At 41.7% G+C, this 22917-nt stretch overlaps 1 protein-coding gene across 1 annotated transcript in view; it reads right to left on the bottom strand.

Annotated features, from left to right (window-relative positions):
* Window positions 1–14175, bottom strand: part of LOC100769145 (carboxylesterase 1F) — a 31003-nt gene extending 16828 nt beyond the window's left edge. The window contains exons 1-6 of the mRNA XM_027405611.2: window positions 14019–14175; window positions 10013–10217; window positions 7386–7530; window positions 5249–5382; window positions 1689–1842; window positions 170–274 (exon numbers count right to left, since the gene is read on the bottom strand). Coding sequence (XP_027261412.1) covers window positions 170–274; window positions 1689–1842; window positions 5249–5382; window positions 7386–7530; window positions 10013–10217; window positions 14019–14136 — 861 coding nt within the window. The 5' untranslated portion in view covers window positions 14137–14175. The remainder of the gene's footprint in view (window positions 1–169; window positions 275–1688; window positions 1843–5248; window positions 5383–7385; window positions 7531–10012; window positions 10218–14018) is intronic.
* Between the last annotated feature and the right edge of the window lie 8742 nt (window positions 14176–22917).

The raw sequence follows: 22917 nt of genomic DNA, 5'->3' as shown, positions 1-22917 counted from the left end.
TCACAGGAAAAAACTTCAGAACCTGTGGAGTGTGGTTTAGATGGAACCCTAGAAGGAATTTTTGTCCAGCTATTCTCACTTCAGAAGTCCCTTGAGCTGAATCCTACATCCAGAAAGACCCCTGAGAACTCCAGGAAAGAGTATGGCCATTTTCTAGGGTGAGACATACCTCAGTGACTATCCTGGAATCTTTGGTAAACAAGCCAGGAACAAGGATCACACCACTCTCAGAAATGGCCCTGTGGAAGAGGTTCTTGGCCAAGGGAGAGAACATCTAGAGAGAAGAGGAAGAGAGTTTATGCTCACAGGAGGGGCCCCATGACCCATTTGCCCTCTTCCTTGGTCATTCTTAGAGACTCTGGCACTCAGTAGACATGACACCACTTCATCTGTCTATTCTATCTCTGAGTCTTTTCTCAGGCCTGAGATTCCACAAAGAAACTCAGTAGCGTAGAACTAGGAAACAGAGTAAGAAATAGTAGAGGAAGTGTGTGGCAAGTGCCTATAGTAACAAAAAAATACTTGGGGGACATTTTTGAAATTCCTAGTTACAAATTCTGTTTGAGAAATTCTTTTATTCTGGATGTATCAAGAAAATTATCATGTAAGATAAAAAAGATCCAAGGATGCAGTTCAGTGGAAGAATTACCTATGGGTCAAGTTAACACAAAAGAGAAGGAAGAAGTGGGAAGAAGTGGGAAGAGTAGTACTATCATGGAAACAACAGTAAATACTTCAAGGACATAGCATTACAATATTCTGTTCAACTCTAGGAGTTTCATATAGCTACCAGAACTTTCTATAACTTCTCCTTAACTCCCATTATCCATATAAGCAATTTTAGTTTTACAACGTAGTTTGGTTGTTTCACTCGTGTGCTACCCATTCTTTCCTATCTCATTTTCATACATCCTTCCTCTCACTGTCTACAAAAGAACTCACCCCTCTGTCCCAGATTCTGCTGCTGCCATGCTAGTCATGACACACTCCGAGGCTACAGCAGAGAGGATCCTGTGTGCTGTCCACACTTGAGTCCCCAAACATATAGATCTACCTGAGATCCAAACAACTGCTTCTTTCTATTTGTAGTTTATAACCAGCCCAAGTCCCAGCCCTGCTAAGAATCCACTGGTCATTGATAGCAACTGAGAGAACGGGAGTCAGTATTCTGTAAGAATATGGACTTGGTAGGTAGAACACTCTCCAGTGAAGGCCACACACTCAAGAGTATATGGACAACGCAAACTATACTAGGGGCAGGTGGATATGGCAGATGACAGGGAAAGAATGAATAGCATCAAATACATTGCACAAAATTCTCAAAGAACTATAACAGAAACATGACAAGGCCAAAGCCTTCTGTGTAAAATGAGACTCAACCTGTTTTTTGAATAAACATTCTTAAAATACTTGAAAAAATATGACTGATAAAAGGGAAAGGAACTCAACTAAGTGAAGAGGCTAGGGTTGTCACAGCTTTAAGCTAGAACTGGAGATATCTATGGCTTTGGGAAACCTAGTTGAATTCTGAGCTTCCACGGAACCAAATAGAGTTAGTTTGGTTGTCAGAAACCAGCCATCAATATTGTGTACAGTGAGTAAAATGGACACTGAGTCCAGGTTTGGGGTTTTGTAAACAACCAGCTCGTTTCTAACAGGCCATGAGGCCTGATGCTTGGGACACTTACAAGAACAGAGACACTTTCACCTCCTGCTGACTCTCCAAAAATGGTCACAGAGCCTGGGTCCCCTCCAAAATTGGCAATGTTGTCTTGAACCCAGTGCAGTGCAGCCACCTGGTCCAAATGACCCCAGTTTCCACGGCTGTGTTCATCCCCTGTGCTGCAAAGACAAAGAAGGTATACATTGCATGGCTAGGATCTTAGGACCACAGATGTATTGGGATCCTTTGCAGCTTTCCTGAATCCAGGTGAACTTGGCATCCTTAACATAGGAATCTTCACCTGCGACAACTAGGGTCCAACATACATCTAACTCTGGTGTAAGGGCTACAGCATATCTTGCAACAAAACAAAATTATGGCAACACTCAGTTTACAGCACAGAACACAAATTAACAAACAATATGAGAATATAGTGTGGTGCCATGAACCACCCCATCCGGGTATGGGAATCCCTGGGAAGAGGGTTCTAGAAGAATAGGTGGATAAGGATTCAGCCGTGACAAACAGAAACAAACACAGAGGCAGTTTGAATCTGAGTATATTTTGCAGTTCTCAAACAAGGTTTTTTATAGAAATATTTTCTCAGGGGACGTTTTTGTTAAACAAACCCAAACATATGACCTTATTGTTACTTGACACAGTGACACGGAAATCCAAAACATAGAATCATCCAGGGTTAATGAAAACATAAAATTGTCCTTGATTCGTCAAAACATAAGACCATCCTTGACTAACACAGGATCATTCAAGGCTAACCACATATTTCTTAAATCAAATTAAAATATATTTTTATGGTCAGTTAGAGTTTAATCTATTACCTAGTTCTTGTGAGTTTTTGAAGTATTGAGCTATTTTAACTATTTCTTATTGAAAGGTTTCATTACCAGACACTTAAGCCCACTTTCAATGACACACGTACAGCCATATGAAATTCTATTGTTGGTAAAGTTTTTACTGTTTGTACTTATGTGAATGACGTGAATTATTTGGAAGGCGCTGGTTTTTCCTGAGATGAGGTCATGGCTAGTGACCCCATCTTAGAGGATGGTTTCTTATCTATTTCTTTTGTTTAAAATGTCAGCATAGGCTTTTAGGAACATTTTGTTAATGTGAAAAAAAGGAATAGAAGAACAAACAGAAATTGCCATGAGAATCACAGCCCAATATTTTTCTCTGGCTGAGAGTTCCACAACCATTTCCAGGAGACTTCCTTCTTTAGAAGTTATCACTTCAGTCTGTGGAACTTGTCACACAGAATCTATGGATTTGGTGTGGCATCTCTCCCTTTCTTTTTTACTTTTTAATTGAAGCTTGGAGATATCTCTTTCGGCTGTAGAGATGGAGGAAAAGACTCGTCAAAGGAGCAGGAAAATAAGGAGAAGACTTATTCCTGAAGCCATAGTGACAATACTAATCCAGTGCAGCCAATTAACAGGGTTTAAAGATCTCAAAGCAGAACTTGTAGATTGAGCCAAATTTTCTAATTCAGTGGATTCCATATGTGTTTTACTCATAGCAGAGACTTGGGTTTGTAATTGAGCCATATCCTGAGCAATATCATTATTTCCCCAAATTCCCAACAAATGATTTTCAGTTAGATTCCAATTATGGCTCTCATGATAAGGTAATGGCGTTACACATATATATCAAAAGCTGGCATGGCATTTGGTAGAAAGCTGAACTTTAATATTTTCCAACTCTTGTAGTACTAGTTTTAAAACTGCATCTTTTAGAACATCAAATTTTGCTTCTAAATTTTGGTCTATAATTTGTTGCCTTGAAAGTATTAAAGAGACATTTTATTTAAATCATTAACAAAATGTGCAGTTTTCATGTCTGAGACTAGGGCTACTGTTGAGACTGTAAGCAAAGTAAGGATGGCAATTAACTTGTATTTTTTAGTATCTTACAATAGGTCAGCAGCTTTTATAAGACTAGGGCTTTATAGGGTCAGATTTAGCTTTTAAAATTGTAATGCTTTGACTTTTTAAAGGAGTTTCCCATTTTGTGGTGATACCCTATTATAAAGTTTTTGTTGTTATCCATGCAAACATCTGAGATACAGGCAGTTTTAGGCTACCCTTATAAAAAGTTTTTTTCAGCCCACAAAGGATTGCGATCTATGGGCTTAGAAACTATTTCAAGCCCTTTTCCATTGCTTTACTGCATCACAAGAAATAAACATCCCAATTTTTGGTTAGCATATAGTACTTATGGCCATGATATAAAATTTTAGCTTTTTAATTTAAGTGCAATTATTAATTTCATGAACACAAATATCCCATAGCCTTATAAATTTAAATATTTAAAATTGTTTTTTAAAGTTAAAAATCTCTTAGTGCCTTTTTGTAATATCTAAAGTGAAGTACCCTTTATGGCTTTAAAACCATTATCACCTGGGTGACTGTTAAACCACCTCTATGCTTGTTACAAAACTTAACAATTATACCAGAAAACAGACAAAACTTTCTAACAAGCATACATAATTTTTGAGAAATAAACAAAACTTTTAAACCAGAATTAATCTAATATGTTCAAAATTTTAACTTATATTACAAAGTTTTGAAATTTAGTACTTGTAAGTATGAGAAACCATAGCAAACATAGTTCACATTTTTCTCTGACTTTTGACAATTTTTCATCTGACCTTTGACAACTTTCTTTGACTCTCTATAACTTTCTATATACTTTTAGTTTATTCCTCGGATTCCCTTAGACATTATTATTTAGACAAATTTCTGAGATCCCTTCATGAACTCACTCCTTCCTTACTTCCCTGTGAGGAAATACATAGTGTTCAGGTGCTGTGCTGTGGTGCTGATTGCTGCCACAGAGGAATGCAGAGTGCTGATGTAATACAGGTAACCATTTCAAAGGCAGCAACATGAAGACTGGGCTTTTTGGAATAAATAGGAATTTGTTGCATGGACTAGGCATCTAGCAAGAGATCCTAGAAGCAAGAGCCATGTGGCTGAGGAGCATTACGGTAGATAGGGCCCAGTAATGAAAGACTGAACCACCATCATGGAAAATTTATTAAACATCCCTGTTCAGGGCAAAATTACTAAGACTGGTTCCTAGCATCTTTGCTTCTGCAGGGTCGATGGTCTGAATATGGTATTTTCAACAAGAGGTGGGGGCTTTAGTAAATAATGTGCCAGGTTTATTCAGTGGTAGAATTTGTAGATGTTAAGATCTTCCATTGGGCCCACTGTATTTTTCAGGTATCTGTGTCCTAAAGGGAATCACGTGATATCCTGAGAAAGGAAGTTGTTACCAAAAGAGCAAGATTGCCTTCCCATATTCTCTGCTTTATGCTTTGCTAATGTAGTTGTCTCTTTATTCCACAGACTCAATTTCTATTCTTCCACCATGATGCATTTTAGCCTAGGGACCCTCATCATATCCAAATCTGATGAAATGATTCGGTTCTTGGTTTCCAGCCACCCCAATACTGGCATAAATAAATCTGATTTCCTTGTCACTGACAAATTTCAAATACAGTGCTATAGAGCTGATCAATACAGAAGCCAATGTGCAAAGAGGAGTGTCTATAAACCCTACCTGAAGAATCCCCAGATGCTCAGGCGGTACTGAATGGCCACCACCACCACGTTTTCATGGGCAGAGAGAGCCAGTCCATCATAGGTTGATGCACCGCCCAATATCAGTCCTCCTCCATGGATCCACACCATCACCTAGGTAGCAAGAAAAAAAAATACTTGTCATAGAAATAGAATTGGGAGGGAGCCCAGAAGATGTTTGGTTTGATTTTTGTGGCCTGGCGCTGACGAAGGGCTCCCAGTTAGCACACTCTCCTTCACTTGAGCCCACTACCTTCCCACCACAATCCTCCACATTTTGCTAACCCCACTTTACATCCTCCCTCTCCATCAAGTCTTCAGCCATATGACTATTAAGATTGTCTACTCTATACCAGGTTCTTTTATATGGCTTCAGTCTGAGGACAGATACAATAACTGTTAATTTAAGGCTTCAGGATTTAAAGAGCTTACATTCCACAGAACAGGGAGAAAAAAAAGTTGAAATCTTATACAACACTGCTAATAAACAGGAAAGAGAAACAAGGATTATCTGAACAGAGTAAAATGATTATTCTCTATAACGTAGAAACAAAGATTGTCCCGATTGATAATAGAAAAAGCTGAGGCACCTCCGCTGGGATCCCACAGCTAATGAAAGGTGGAAGTAAGACTTGAGCAGCCAACTGGCCCCAGCTCACAACTGAACTACAGGTGCAGTTCATGGTCACAGTTCAATGATCTGGGCCAAGACCTGGGCCCTCCCTCAGCTCCGACAAGTGTCAGTGCTGCTGTGTCCTTCACTAGGACTCAAGGACAGCTCACCAGCCACTGTGAACAGTTTACAACATGTGAGACAAAAAGAGTCTAGAAAGGCAAGTGATTAGAAGCAGGCCCAGACTCTATGCCCAGATCCATGTCTCTAGAGCCTTTGTACATAGCTAGACAGTCCCTTGCTTTCCAAAATGCACAAGCTTCTGTTTATCCTCCCCTTGGAGTCTCTACCACCTACATAGAGGTTCTGAGTCAAGCTCATCTTAATGACTGAGGCCACAGGGTGGCCAGGGATGTGTTGAAGCTGTTAGCCTAGGTGTTTGTGCAGACCAGATAAGATCCTTGAGGGCAAGGCTATACACAATGGTTCCTGTCCTTGCTTCTCCCGACCCAAAGTCTGGCTGTGTAGACACAGAGTCCAAAATAGAAGCTGAATAAGTGGGTGGGAGTGAGATTTGTTCTCACCTCCTCATGTAATGCAAAAATGTTTAGGGTCAAATACTATTCTGATGACTGCTGTTTCTTCCTTTACTTCTGAGTTCCATACCAGGGGCTCCCAGGAGACTGGGTGGGTGCTCACACCCAATCTTATTCCACATCAAGGATCATGTCTTTACAGAGATTCTCTCCAAGACTGTGTGTGGTCTGTAATTGGCAGCATGCTGTATTCCTGCTTCTTTATTTCAGTGGGAAATGCTGACTCACTAGGCCACCAGCACATGCCAAAGGCAGCCAGGGAGGGGAAGGAGCTACAATAAAATCACAGGTGGTTGGCAAGGGGCCTGAAAAGTGCTTATGAGATTGCCCCAGACTTCTCCCTCCACACGGCCATCATGGGCCATGAGAGTTTCCACCTGGAAATTGTCACAGGTAATGTGGGGAGAAAGGCACCACATATCCCCTTGCCAGCCCTTGCCTAGGAGCACAGGTGTATAAAGACCCTGGCTCTTGTCCATTCCCTCTGTGCACCCTCCGTTCTGTACCAGAGCCTCAGTTTCTCTATCTGTATAGAAAGGCTTGAGCTGTTCATTTTTCTCTAAGATTCCTTCTGACACTCACATCATTGTAAATCATGTCTCAGATGCTCTGGACCCAAGATTTGTAATCTAATAACCAATAGCAATCATTTTGAGAATCTTCTATTTGTGTGAGAGAATGTGAAAAACTTCAGCTTTGCAGATGTATAGCAATTCCACCAAAATCAGGATCTTTGGGAGAAAAGAAGTGACCCATTAACATTTTTTTGTGGTAAAAGGAAGCTCTTGGTCCCTGACCCAGTCCTGGCTTGTCTACCTATGCATCTAGCTGCCTGCATTTCATTTCAGCAGCACTGAAGATCTGGATGCTGTAGCACACAGGACTAGACCAGTGGTCCCCATGCTTACTGGCAACCTGCTGCTCCTTGTCAAGTCAGCAGGAGTGTAAATATTCAGGTAAAGACAGTCTTCAGAAAACTCCAGATGGATTTTCTCCTTTCTGTTGGTTATGAGGTCATTGGTCCTCTGTCCTCTCACTGCATCTTGGGAGCACCTGGAGGAGACAGTGAACACCTGAAATTCCAACATATAGGAGCTGGAAATGTCACCTGGGTCTTCATCTTGCATCAGGATGTTAGAGCTAGTAAAAGGAGCCGCTTTCACAGGACTAGAATCTGGTGTAATCAATAAGAGGGACTTTATGGGTAAATAGAGGGAACTCTGATATGCCCAATCCAGTAAATACCTGGCATCTCCCCCCTTCCTGGAGCCTTTGGGACACTCTAGGCAATGGAGAAGATGTTCACAGTCTGACTTGCCTGGGATATGATAATCTCACCAGAGTTGGCTCAGTGTCCGCCCTTGTCTAAAACCAGTGCAGTGACCCTGATCTTTCATTAAGTGACCTTTTTCTAGTCTCTTGAGACATCTGTGAATCCAGGAACTTCCACTAATAACTGTTTAGCCTGTTGCAAGTTACGGGTGATATCTTTATGGTATGCTCTCAATAACTTACATTCTATTAGGTAGTCACGGATACACTGGACGACATTGACTAAGTACGGTTCCTGCTCTGTGGAGAAATGTTCCGGGTCAAAGCAAAGCCAATGCTATCTCTAGAGACCTCTGTCAGCCTCGTACAAAAGAATAACTGTTGGCTTCTCCCAGTATTTATTCCTAGCATAGGTGTGGACTTTGGGAGTCCAGTCCATATAGAGGAATACTTCCTGAGCCAAGACACACGGGGGTGGGCCTAGGCCCTACCCCCAAAGTAAACGAAAGACTATGACGACACCCTATGGAAGGTCTCACCATCCAGGGGGAGCAGAGAAGATATGTGACAGATAAGGTTTTAGTTGGGAGGGCGGGTAGGGGAGGATGGGTGGGAGAAGGGAAATGGGATTGTCATGTAAAGCAATCCTGTTTCTAATTCAAATAAAAAAAGTTGGAAAAAAAAGAATAACTGTTGGCTTCTTTATGAGAGATCAAAGGGACAAAGAATAACTGTTGACTTCCCTAATGAGAGATCATGAAGGACCAGTGTAGAATAGAAATATAATTGGTGGGACTTGCTGAGTCATCTTGGAGTCCCAGACACTGATTTAATTTGTAAAATGCAACCATGCAATCAACAGCTTAATATATGATAATTAGGACCAAAATTTCAATTATTGTGTTAATATATGACCTCAAATCTCCACACACAAACAACATTAAAAATAAAAGCAGGCTCAGATAGCAATTATGGCCTGGTTTGACTGACAGGTATTTGTGAAGTTGTTTTTCTGTCTGACTTGGCAATTTAACTTCTATCAAAAGAGCAGGCATGTTCTCACCCCTGTTTGGAAGTCACTGCATGAAATGTGCACAAGGTTTAAACACACAACTGTCTTTTTTTTCTGTTTTTGTTGCTCTTTTCCTTGTCCTTCTGGTTAGCTGTGTCCCTGTCTGGTGTTCTTCCAGCTGCCTCTTGAGCCCAAGGCAGGCAATATGACTGAATTCTTTCTCTTTTTTTGCAGTTTCCTTTTTTATTAATTTATTTTTTAATTCAAATCCCACTTTCAACCTCTCCTTCTGCTCCCCCATCCCCCCTTCCCATCAGCTCCTCGAAGAGGGTAAAGTCTGTAGGAATTCTACTAAGTCTGTCTCATCATCTCATTAAGGCAGGACCAAGGTACCTCTCCACCCCCACACCCCTGTGTCTAGGCTGGGCAAGGTATCTCTCCATATAGAATAGGCTTCACTAAGTCCAGTTTGTGCATTAGTGTTAGATCTTGGACCCACTGCCAATGGCCCCTTATATTGTCCTAGTCACACCATTGTCACCTATATTAAAGGAGTCTAGTTCAATCTTATGCAGGTTCCCCATTTGTCAGACCTGAGTCATGATCTCTCAGTAGCTCAGGTCAGCTGATTCTGTGGGTTTCCCCATCATGGTCTTGACTCCTTTGTTCATATTATTGCTTCTCCTTCACTTTGATTGTACTCCAGGAGCTTGGCCTATTGGTTAGTGTGGATTTCTTCATCTGCTTCCATCTATTTCTGGAAGAGGGTTATAGCTTCTCTGGGATTGTGGATTGTAGGCTGTATATCTTTTGCTTTAAGTCTGGTATCCACTTATGAGTGAGTAATACTATATTTGTCTTTCTGGTTTTGGGTTATCCCACTCAGGATGCTTTTTTTTCTTGTTCTGTCCACTTTCCTTCAAATTTTAAAATGTCATTGTTTCTTACAATGAGTAGTATTCCATTGTGTAAATGTACCACAATTTCTTTATCCATTCTTCAGTTGAGGGGCATCTAGGTTCAGACACTGGTTTTAATTTCCATCATAAACTAACTCATTTAAGCTTTGGTTCTATTTATAAAAGAGGGTGACGAGCAGAGGATTCTAGAGAAGAATGAAAGGTCTGTAATGTTTCTAAAGTAATCTTGAGGATTCCAGAAGGCTACTGGACCAGTGGTTGACTCCCACTTGCATCACTCTAAGACATATGCTCTAACTGAAGGAGGCCCAGGCCCAACCCAGCAGCTTACATAGGGGGGTAAGAGGTGGCATTCTTCACAAAGCTCCAGGGCTCTGGAGGCTGTGGTGGAGCAAATCTCAGGGATCCAAGAGGAGGCCTGGCAAAGGGGACTCCCAGGAAGATGGCCACAGGCTGTGAGAATCCTTCTAAGCTGATGTACTTCCCCAGGACTTTGCCATGAACAGTGTTCACCACTGGAGGTGAGGATGGGTGCCCTGTGGAACATGAAGAAGTAAAAGAACACATCAGAGTGACAAAATTAGACCTGGATTCCATGTGGGTTTCCCTATTTTCTAAGCACATGAGCTTGAATAAGTTACCCAAATACTTATAGGTATCATTTGTTTCAGACCTGAAATTAAGATGGGGAACACTTATTCCAGAGGGTTGATTCGAAATCAAACTGGAGTGTGTGTGGTAGAAAAGCATCCAGCCAAAGTCACCGTGAAAAAGGAACTGCTAGAACAAAAAGAGCTTTTGGTTTCCTTCTGAGAAACCTCTATCAATTACGTTCCTGGTGCTGAGATCCATGCGGGAGTAGAGGAAGAACAAGTGGCCTCTGTCTCTAGAGGAAGAACAAGTGGCTCTTGTCTCAGGAAGGGGGCCTTATTGGAAAACAGATGTGCTGGACTTAATGCTTGAGATAAGAAGTGTCCCCAAAGAAGAGCTAGGCAGGTGCTAGAAAAGTTGGAAGAAATGAGATCTTCTGAATGGCGACAGGATGCAGGAACCAAGACATTCAGCAGGAGGAGGGATGACTAAGGATAATGGAGATACAGTGATTAAGCAGCCAGTAAAAGTAAGAGGCCCAGAAAGTATAACACAGACCCTGGCTGGTAAGGATGAATGGCCTATTGATGCCCAGGTGGAGTCCATTGAGAGAAGACAGTCCTTAGAGTCCTGTGTGTTGGGGAGGGTACTGGACCCATGGCTAAATGAGAAGAGCTCACATGGTGGGCAATTAGGTAACAGAAACCTTTCTGGCACTGAGAACACAATGATCTAAAGCACTGTGATCTGTCTGTGTAGGATCCTCCGAGGGGAGGAGAAGCTGGGTCAATACCCTGTCTGACTCTGTGGCTCCATTCTTGAACAGAAGACAATCATTCCTCATCTCCCTGCAGCTTCCTCATCTGTCCTTCTCCCTTCTGTGGGACAGAGAGAACCACCTGGTCCCCTGTAAGCATCAGGAGGACATGCACACATTTCATCACCACCAATTCTGGTGTCTACTTGTTTGGTTAATAGCCTACTTGTTAGAGCAACAACTGTAAGCCATACTTTCTATCTTCTGGTTCTAATTCTTGTCCTTTAGCTTCAGGGGGTATATCAAATTTCCCTCAAAAGAGAAATTAAGAGAGAGAAAGAACATGAAGGTCAGTAGGTAGGTAAGAAGTTGGGGAAGATTTGAGAGCAGCTTGAAGGATAAAAAATATGATGGATGTTGTATACATCTAAAAATAATAGCTGGGCGTTGGTGGCACATGCCTTTAATCCCAGCACTCGGGAGGCAGAGACAGGTGGATCTCTATGAGTTTGAGGCCAGCCTGGTCTACAGAGCAAGTGCCAGGATAGGCTCCAAAGCTACACAGAGAAACCCTGTCTCGAAAAACCAAAATAATAATAATAATAATAATAATAATAATAATAATAATAATAATAATGTGGTCAGAAAAGAAAATTCTGGGTTTTTTTCTCAGTTCTAGCCTGGGCATTAGAAAGTATTTATGAGAATCAAGCTTACAAAATAGTATCTGTGAGACATCATTTTAATAACCAGTTCCATAATATGGGCATCTGGTTGTTTTTATCTCTGCTGCTAATTATTGTGAGCAAAAGCAAGGGAAATTCTGGGGGATACACAACTTATGATATTTTGACATAATGACATTTGATTAATGATGTATGTTTTACTTTAATATTATTAAATTATCAGAGTGTAACCTCATCCTAAGTCTAAGAAGAGCTTTATAGAGACAGCCATTAATACTGGACACTCTTGGGAAATTCTAGTTACAAGCTTGGAGCAATGCCTGGTGCCATTAGAAGTTATCTAATGCTTATCTCCTTTTGTCATTGCTGCTAATAATTATGATTTTGTTTAACTTTTTATTTTTAGTATACCACTGAAACAGACTTCCTGGGAAACCTGGATATGAGGTGATCCATAGATGGTGACAAAGCATGTTGATATTTTTTCCATGAATTTCAGGAGTTGTTTAAAATGCTTGTGCCCCATTTATAATCAGGAAGAAACTGCTTTGAAGAGACATTTTGATGAGCATGACGAATGAGGACCTTCTCCCTGCCCTGCTATGGGCAAAGGAAAGAAAGAAGGCTAAGGGCAAGTAAACAACACCAGCCCCCTGTGGCATGGATGCAATGAGAAGACAGTGAGATGTCCTGATAAATGAATCAGGGCCCTTGGGGTACACTTATGACCCCATTGCTTGGGAGGCTGGGGCAGGGGTTCCCATTAAGTTCTAGATCAGTGTGGGCTACATAGCAAGTTAAAACAGCCTGAACTGCATAGTGAGGCAAAGATAAACAAACAAGCACTGCATGTGATCATCTCAAGAGTCTGTGGCATGTGTGTATGTGACTCCACTGTAGGAGTGTAAAGCAAGGAAAGAGCCATAATTACAAACAGACACAGCTAGAGCTGACAGTGACACCCACCAGAGTGGTGGTCAGAGATGGGCATGGACCTTGGAAGGCTTAGATGAGGAAAGAAGGAGGTGAAATGAAGGATGAGAGAGATGTAAGCTTGAGAAATGAAAGAGGGTAAAGTCTGATCACAAATGCTCAGTCATGGCTGAATTAGCTGTGAACTTTCACCCACATCACCCAGTTCAGAGTATGCTCGCATGCAGGTGACAGGGTGGCGGGGGGAGAGAATGTTACTAACAGCAGTTATGACTTCCATCATCTAAACTGCACACATATGTGATCCCTAGTGTATACCAGATGTACATCCCTGTTTCTTGGCAGTATTTATAACAAGAGTCTTTCTAGGTAACTATTGATATGCCATTTAACTTGGAGTCACCCTTGTGAACTTCCTAAAGATGGAAAGAATGGCATTGCCAGGGTTACTAGCAGCAAAGGAATGCTCTGTTTCATATCTGACACACATCCCTGTAATCCCCCCTTTTCAGTCAATAAAATGTCATAGACACATGTTAAAAATCAATGCTATAGCCACACAGTAACCATTGTGTGTCTGATGTTTAGGAGGTCATTGTGCCCTGTGGGAACTGTCACTCTTAGGGTTTGTCCAATACAGAATCACCATGCTAATTACTTGTTTTACTCAGATTTGATAGTGTGGACGGCTGTCCACCTATCCATCTGCCCTCATTACCCAGAGCCTGGTACTGGACAGCCAAGATGAGCACTGTTCTCTAGCATCCCTTGAAATGCTATCACTGGCTGCAGCCTTGAGCCTGCTCACCCACCTGGAACTTCCTGTGCTCCCACCCCCAGTTCAATGTTAGGAACAATGAACAACAAAGTGTCTTTTCAATGACTATTGGGTCCTGATATGTTGTCTTTATCATACCTCATATTTTCTATTAATATATCACATACTTATGTATTAATAGAAAATATGCATGGAGTGCCCATCACGAATAGAGGCATGAAGGGATGCCCTTCTGCCAATGTGCATCTCCTTAAATTTAGAAATGAAGCCGCCTAATCCTCTCTGCAGTCCAGTGAAGTAGGGAAACCTATTCCACCTGATTGGGGTTGTGCACAAACTCTGTTTGTGCTGGAGTTGGCTCCTTGCCCTTCTGTGCCCTCTGTACAGTGTGCTGCTGGGTCTCAGGGATTTTATCCTCTCCTGACCTCAGTGTGTCCTGTGCTGTGGTCTGGGCCACTTCAAGGCAAGCTCAAGTCAGGAGAGTGAATTCCCCTCCAGAACTGAATCGATCTTTCTTGGTTTTGCTCTATGCACACTTCTGCAACTATTTTTAAAATGTGTCCCCACAAATTCTTATTTTGAAAGTACTCACCCCAAACCACGATGATTGCCTGCAACACCAAGAACAGAGCTCGGAGACACATCCTGCAGGGACAGGCTCCCAGGTCAATGTGGTTTCTGACTCTGACCTGCAAGGAAGGGAAGAGCATGGCCCTGCCCACATGCTGGGAACCTGCCAGGGAACCCTGCCCACAAAGCTCAGTTACACAATGCAGACCAACAGAAAATCTCTCCCACTTCCAAAGGGCTCTCTTGGATTTCCATGGGATCCTTGAGCCACCTCCTCTATTCCAAAGTTTACTCAGCTTTATCTAAATACTCACCCAGAATTTGCCCTCTATTATCTAAACAATCAGTCTTGAAATCTCAGATTACAGATGGTCCCTGAAAATGTAATTTACAACTTCTCACACAAACTTCTCTCCTGGTAACACTTACTTCAGGGCCCCATGAGTTCTCAAAGTCAAGCAAATACCTTGAGGTGGCTTAAAGCTTTAGTGGGTAAATGGGAGAGGGGGTTTGTAACAGGCTGAAAAGTTTTGGAGACCCTCAGTGCCCCACAACTGCTCACCAAGGAGACCTGAGCTCAACTCCCAGCTTTCCTTTCCTAGAGTTTGGGCTCTTGTGTTTGGTAGTGAGGTTAGGTTTCATCAAACCTCCTTAGAGAAGGCTAGATTAGCTGAGTAGCAGACTTGCAAGTGGCCCTGTATGAGGTCAAATACAACCAAGGTCAGGAGCTCACTTACTTCAGGGCTGAGATTTAGGGATAGAACGTTCGTACCGTACATCAACTCTATTTCACCCAAATCCTAGGCTTTTACCACATACACATCCTTGAATTCCTGCATACTTTGAACATTTACCGAGCCAGATGTGAGGCCAGGGAGAGACTGGCATGCATGTGAGAGATCATGGGCTACTGTGTGGAAGTGCACCTGGGAGGATCCTTTACCAGGTGCTGATGAAGGGTTCCTCTTCAAAGGACCACCACCTCAGGGCAGTGCTGGAGTTGAACACAGCTTGGTATAACTGGCTAAGAAAATGCCATATTCTCACTCGAGGTCGCTGTGAGTGTCACTGTGTAGTAATATGAAAATACAGAGTCAGTTCTAGAGAGGAAAACATAAGTAATAGATTATCAAGCAGTTTAAAGGCTTGGTTTCTCTAACAGCTAAGCAGACATTTCCTATGTGGCACAAAATTTCCAGTTCTATTAACATAACTACAATTATGAAAACAATGAGCCAAACAAAATGTCTATAAAATAGCACTTATTTAATATTTAAAACAGTAGGAAAAGGCAACCAAAATATTCATGAACTAAACAATGAATAAATTGGTAGTCTGTCCCTCACTGAATGATGTTTGTAAAAACAATATGCTACAGGAAAGCCAAAACATTAAACTATGAAAAATAAAATAAGCCAGCCATAAAACTAGGCTTTAAGCTCCCAGTTGTATGAAGTTTCCAGAGCATGAAGATGAAAAAATGATGATGGTTTGCCCCGGCTCGCAGGGTCAGTCACTGGGAACCCTGGGGGAGGGAGGGAGAATGGAGTGTGCAAGAGACTTGAGAGATGGAGACAAGAGAGTACTCTGATCAAGTCTCAGTTTATTAGACAGGTCAATATGGCTTAAGTAGGATGAAAGGGTTAGGGGGCAGGGGAGGCTATTGTCCCGCCAGGCCGGATGTGTTGCAAGGAGGTAAATCTGCGGTTGGAGCTCTCTTGAGTGCAGACATGGACATATGTTTTACACGAAAATAGACAGATGTAAAGAAACAGAAACTTTACTGAGTGTTAGTTCCTAAAATTGTAATAGAAGGCATGATTATGCTGTCTTTTTTCAGGGTCCTCTCCAATGGTTCGGAGGGAACATTTGTGAAGAGGAGGCAGCTATGTGGTAGTGGCAGGGAAGGCTGTATTTGGGTTTTGCTTTTGTTTGGGAAGGGATGAAAGTATGCTGGAGTAGGATGGCAGTGATGTGTAGCACACTGTGCATCTTTTAAATGTGGTAGAACCTGATGGATTGTATGCTTTCTATTTATTTAATGTTTCTATTTTTATCCATCCTTATATTCCTTTGCCAAATATTTCTTGAAGCTTGCAATTGTCAAACCCTGATCCCAGTGTCTTGTGTGCAGATCAGTGGTTCTCAGAATAACCCTGTGATTCTCACTAGTGGGAATCCTGAGGGTCATTATGGACAAGGGACTGGCTCTAGATCACTTCACATAAGACAGTAAGATGAGGCTCAGTAAAATCTGTGGGGCCATGGAGCTATAGTCTTGACCACTGTGCCATGATGCCAAATGCACACATGACTTAACTATGGGGCAGCTGGGGACACCTCCATCTCCTGGGAATTTGTCCACCTTTATTCAACAAAGTACCCACACAAGTCTTTCTACTGGCTTCTCAGGTGCTTTTCAGACCTCAAGGAAGGATGTGACAGAGAACCATATGGAGGGGCAGGGTTCAGATGGCTTAAAGCCTTGAGATTTCAGGGAGAAACAGTGTCTGGATGACAGAACACTGAAAGCTGTTGTTTCTTCCAATGTAAAGTCCTTTCTGGCAAAGCCCTGCTTAGCCAGGAATCAAGGTCCAACCTTCCTGGCATTTACCTGGAGACATGGATTTAGTTATGGCTATGAGTAGAGTGACAATGAGAAGAAATTGTCCCCAAGCATTGTACAGTGTAGTGAAGAGACAGGTGAGCTTTCTTCATATAGGACTTTTCCTACATCCAGTGGAAACTGCAGTTGTGAGGCTGAAGACACAAGGGAGATTACACAGTGGCAGTTCCTGAGTCCTCAATAATCACCTGCATGACAGAAACTCTGTAATTCAGACTGTTTTGGGCTTCACAGACTAAGCAACTAATCTCCATTTTTGATAAATATCTCTCTATATGTAGTTTATTTATATATAGAATTTATTTATGAGAGAGTGTATATGTGGTGTGTTTGTGTGTGTAAAACATATACATATATGTTTTGGGGTAGCAATTTCTGACAAATACAGGCATAGTGCAAGTATTTTACAGAGCAGCATAGGGTACTTAGTTAGTTTGGTCTTTAGTTTCTCACCTAAGCTGTGAGTGCAAAAACTCATCCCCACAGTTTCTTTTGCAGATCTCAGAATGAGTATGGTAATATAGATGCTGTAAGTGACTGAAAGTTATCCTAGAATCATACAACCCCAGTGCTCTTGTGTGACTTCTGCCTGCTAGGACCTCCTGCCTACCCATGTTAGGAAATTTTCTGAATTAGAACAATGCAATCCATTTTCCTCTAGTCCTGGAGTAGTTCTTAATGATTGACTGACTACAGTAGTCAAAGAACAACCACAACTTCTCCTCTTTGTGGAATAGCTTTGAGACATTCCTTTGCTTACATTTCTTTTTGGCATTGACCCTGATCACCCACAGTACTAGCTCACTGAATATGAAGAACTTTATTGGACATTTTTCTTCTTTTCTCCCTTTTCATTGTTTATTGCCATGCTTCCATCCCTCAAAATAAATTCTCACTGCAATGCTTATCTCATTCATTTTCAAGACAACCCAAAGCAATATGAAGAATGCATGTTTTCCCAGATCCGAGATCAAATCACTATGTCTGCTGAGAGTTAAGCTGTGCATGAACTGTCCAATGTGCCTATGTTTAGACATAGGCTCATTAAAAGCCTGGACAGTAAAATAAGGTCATGATAGTGGATGCTAATTCACTCTTATTGATGCCATTATGGAAGGAATTTAGGGCGTGCAAAGTGATACCACTGGCAAGTGTGCATAGTGGACTCGTCACATGTATAGGGGAATGAATGGGAGTGCCTACTGAAAAGAATGAGAGAAGGCTTGAAAGAAAAGTAACCATGGTGCCAGTTCCCTTTCCCTCCTGTCCTCCTATGCCTCCCACTGACCCCCCATCCCACCCCTTATACACTCTCCAGGGAGGATGAGGCCTCCCATGAGGGATCTTAAAAGTCTGACACATCATTTGGGGCAGGACCTAGGCCCTTCCCCCTGTATCTAGGCCAAGCGTGTATCTCTCAATAGAGAATGGGTTCCCAAAGTCCATTTGTGCACTAGGGATAAATACTGCTTCTACTGCCAAAGACTTCAGACTGCCCAGGCCTCCCAACTGACACCCATGTTCAGGGGCCCTGGTTCAATCTTATGCTGGTTCCCCAGCTGTCAGACTAGGGTCTGTGAACTTCCATTTGCTGAGGTCAGCTGTTTCTGTGGGTTTTCCCAGCATGGTCTTGACCCCTTTGCTTATCACTCCTTCCTCTCTACAACTGGATTTCAGGAGTTCGACTCAGGGCTTGGCTGTGAATCTGTGAATCTTCTGCTTCCATCAGCTACTGGATGAAGGCTCTAGGATGGCATTGAAGGTAGTCATCAATCTCATTTTAGGGGAAGGGTATTTAAGGCAGCCTCTCCACTATTGCTGAGATTCTTAGTTGGAGTCATCCTTGTGGATCCCTGAACATTTCCCCAGTGCCAGATTTCTCTTTAAACCTATTATGGCTCCCTCTATTAAGGCATCTATTTTCCTGCTCTTCTTCTCTCTTCTTCCCACAACTTGATCTTCCTGATCCCTCAAGTTCTCCTCTCCCCCTTTCCCCTCCTTTTTCTCCTACCTCCCTCCTCACTCCCCTCCCCCATGCTCTCAATTTTCTCAGGAGGTCTTGTCCTTTGCCCCTTCTTCAGGGGACATGTATTTCTCTCTTAGCGTCCTCCTTGTTTGCCAGTTTCTCTGGGGTTTTAGTTGTAGGCTGGTTATCCTTTGCTGTATGTCTAATATCCACTTATGAGTGAGCACATACCATGTTTTTTTTTTTCTGGGTCTGGGTTACATCACTCAGGATGGTTTCTTCTACTTCCATCCATTTGCCTTTGAATGTCAGGATATCATTGTTTTTGTTTTTGTTTTGTTTTTCCACTGATTAGTACTCCATTGTGCAAATGTACCACATTTTCTTTGTCAATTCTTCAGTTGAGGGACATCTAGATTGTTTCTAGGTTCTGGCTATTACAAATAATTCTGCTATGAACATCGTTGAACAGATGTCCTTGTGGTATGAATGTACATCCTTTGGGTATATGCCTAAGAGTGGAATTGCTGGATCTTGAGGTATACTGATTTCCTGAGAAACCGCCATACTGATTTCCAAAGTGGCTGTATGAGTTTGCACTTCCACGAGCAATGGAGAAGGGTTCTCCTTTCTCCACATCCTCTCCAGCATAAACTGTCATTGGTGTTTTTGATTTTAGCCATTCTGAGATGTGTAAGTTTTTTCCCAGATGTGTGAAGGCATGCCAAAATGCACAAAGTAACTCAATCTCAAAATCAGAAATGGACTCTAGACTCTGAAGCAAATAACTTCCACATAATCGTGATGATTAATCACCAACTTTGCCTGACTCATTAGGATGATGACCCAACTGGAAGATCTCTCATGAAGCAAAATGCCTTGGTTTTTGCACAATCAATGGCATTAGAAAAGTCTACAGGAGGAAGTAGGAACCTAGAGAGGAGGGTCTCCTTCACTAGGTCAGACCAAAGCTGATAAGAATCTGGACCAGGAAGCAACACCCAGTCAGCTTTCCACCACCTGAGACATGTTACAGAGTTCTTTCCCAAGACCATTGACTTTTCCTGCAGTGAAATTCTGGGGACTTCAGATCTAAAAAGAGATATTCTTTAGCTCTCTGTGACAAAGACTGACCTTTATTGAATGTGGGGACTTAGTAACAGAATCAGTGTCTAGACATGTTCTACTTTGCAAAGACTGATATGGGCTTATGTTCCTATGCTACTTTTATCCAGGAAGAAAATATGGTCTTAAAGAGCACTCTAAAAAGTTCTTTCCCCATCAAGTCCAGTTTTCCTTGGGAGTGGAGCCTGCCCTTATAGTGATGGGAGGATCAGAGAAAGATGAGGTGAGCATGTTCAGTGTTTTGAAAACTAATTGCAAGTTTTTTTTTTAAAGATCCATCCTCTATTTACATTTGACAATAATTCAGTACTATTAATTAGACAGAAATACTGCTTCCAGTTATAGAACACACACACACACACACACACACACACACACACACACACACACACCCCTTGCCCTCCCTAGGCACCTGGTGTTTGAAATCTGGCAAAAAGCCCTGGCACCCTGTTTATAAAGATTTTTTAGCAAGACATGAGAGATATGAATAAACTATTGTCAGAGCCACTGTTTAGTCAAATGACTACTTGTGATTCCAGGGAATTTGGCACACATAGGAAGCAACATCTACAGCTTGCCTACACCTGGGTGTAAACTTCCTGACTTAGGATGACTTTGCAGAAATGATTGGTGAATCTGGGGTGTAGCAAGCCTCACACAAAATCTCAGAAATTTTCCTGAAGTCTGATTTGCTTGTATTATTTCAGTTGCAGGTGACACATCTAAGTGACAATTAATTGATATCATTTCTTTTTCATTGGGGAAGTCTCTAAAGATTCCTATGTATAACTATATGAAATGCAGAGAAAATACCAAAGAAATGACTTAAGTATTAAGATGTTGGCAAGATATGTCGGGGTAGAGTCTCTGAGGATCCAAGTTAATCTGACAAGTTTCCCATACCCATTTATGTACTAGGTTAATGGGCATGCATATTAGAACAGACCTTAGACAATCAGTGGTAAACTGTAGAGGAAGGCCCTGTGCTGGGGATATAAAGCCTAGGAAACCACCATGTACCACTGCAGATCTTCACTGTATGAAGACTCCAGAGGAAGGTAGTTTGGATAAGCTGCTCACTCATACACCAATCACCAATGCTCAAGCCACAATCATGAGATAAGGTCACTACAATATCATGAGAATAACATTCTCCCAAGGATAGCATCATGAACACTGAATTTTACCTTAAACTGGAGCCAAGACAAAAGTCATTTAGACATTTGATCTTTGGAAATCATTACCTATCTTCAGTCATAGATTTTTATTTTAAAATAGTTTAAATAATTATTTTCTTGACTTTAAAAAATATATTTTATTCTTTGAAATTTTCATTTGATCAGATAATCCACCACTATGTCCCTCTGCTGTTCTCTAGGGCCTCCATTCTGTCATTCTCCCAACTTACTATCCTCCCCTTTTTGTTGTTGACAACCTGAGTCCACGTAGTGCTACATATGGGCGTTGGGCTACCCACTGGGACATGAGCAACCTACCATCAGCCATGTCCCCAAAGGAGATGGACTCCACCTCAACAGTCATCAACTGTCAATACCTCTAGGGGTGTGGCCTCAGGGGTCCTCCCCAGTGCACACTGGATTTTGACTGTCTCCATTGAGTACAGGTGACCGTAGCTACTGAGAGGTAACTTGTGAAATAGTTCTCATATTCTTTCTGCCCCTCTTCCATGTTTTCCCGTATCAGCTCTGGAAGACACCATTGCCATGGCATGTGTATTGCTCATAGCAAAGCTCCCTGATTATTTCACATACATTCAATTATTCTCGCCACTGTCCTCTCTCTTTCCCTTCCTCCCTCCCTCCCTCCCACTTAGTCTCTCTCCTCTCTCACTCTTCCTTCCCCATCCCTCTTGCTCTTACTCTAATCTACTTTTGCTCGTATATCACCATACCTTCTATATTAATATATTTTTGTAGTTTTATTTTAATTTTTACTAACACACATTAATTATAAATAATAATGGGTTTCACTGTATTTTCATATGTGTGTATATATGTAAAATGAAGTGTCTTAAGAATCCGCATGCAGTCATTAAGAATCTATATGCCTCTGGGGGAGGAAGAAAAAGAAAAACATTTTCTTCATTGGTGTACCCACTGGCAAGCTACCGTGTTCCTGTAAATAACCCCTCACATATGCTCCTGTAAATAAATCTAATTAAATTGATTTGTAAACAAAAAAAGGTATGAAAGGAGATTTTTTAAGTTCATTAAGCATCTTTTACTTTAATATATTTATTCAAAAGAGGGCATTCATAGGATGTGGACAAAGTGGGAGACATAGATTAAAATAAAGTACACTGAAAGTAAGCTAATAGGATCTGTCTGAAGCTAAAATAATGGCAGAAATAAAAGTGAAATCATGTTATAGAACACATCTGGTTTATGAAATATATGTTAAAAACCTTGATGAAAACGATCATTGCTGTTGATTCAGGAGCATACAGGCAGCAACCACTTTGAGCACTACCACAAACACCAGTCAGGTGACAGTTAGGGGACAGTCAGGTGACAGGGATTAGACTGCTTACTTCATCTCCTTGAGCTTCAGAGAACTTACTTTCTTTTGGGGGGGTGTTCAAAACTGGAATTCTCTCTGTATCCCTGGCTGTCCTATAACTTGCTCTGTAGATCAGGCAGGCCTTGAACTCACAGAGATTCACCTGCTTCTGCCTCCTGAGTGCTGGGATCAAAGGTGTGCACCACTGCCAGGCTCCAGAGAACTTTCTTTATGCTGTCACCCAGATCCTTGTGAAGCAAGTGCACATTCACACATCCTAGGTTTTTGATGCTATACTGTAATAGGGGACTCTGTCTCCCTGGAGTCAATTGTGTTTGAAGATTGATTCAGGGGCAGAGAATTTTGGTCTTCAGTTGAGTTCCAGGAGGGATTGTACTCTCCATAAATACAGCTTACATCCTGAGGGGCAGATACCATTGGCTTTCATTCTAAACACACTAGGAGTCACCCTATAATTGCTAAAGAAGGACCTATTTTTTAGAGTGAGATGAATGATGGTAATTTGCATGATCTCCTGGATCTAGATAGGTGTTGGCAAACTTTGGGTAAATGGTAGAGTTTAAGTAATACCCATGTTGCCATACAGCTTCCATGGCAACTATCTGACTCTGCTATTATGGTGAAAGTGTCCATACAAAAGAAAATGAATATGGCTGTGTTTCA

The sequence above is a fragment of the Cricetulus griseus genome, chromosome 3, assembly GCF_003668045.3.
Source record: "Cricetulus griseus strain 17A/GY chromosome 3, alternate assembly CriGri-PICRH-1.0, whole genome shotgun sequence".
In the NCBI taxonomy this organism is placed as follows: Eukaryota; Metazoa; Chordata; class Mammalia; order Rodentia; family Cricetidae; genus Cricetulus; species Cricetulus griseus.
The sequence above is the reverse complement of the archived record's forward strand: the minus strand, read 5'-3'. Positions and strand labels throughout refer to the sequence as shown.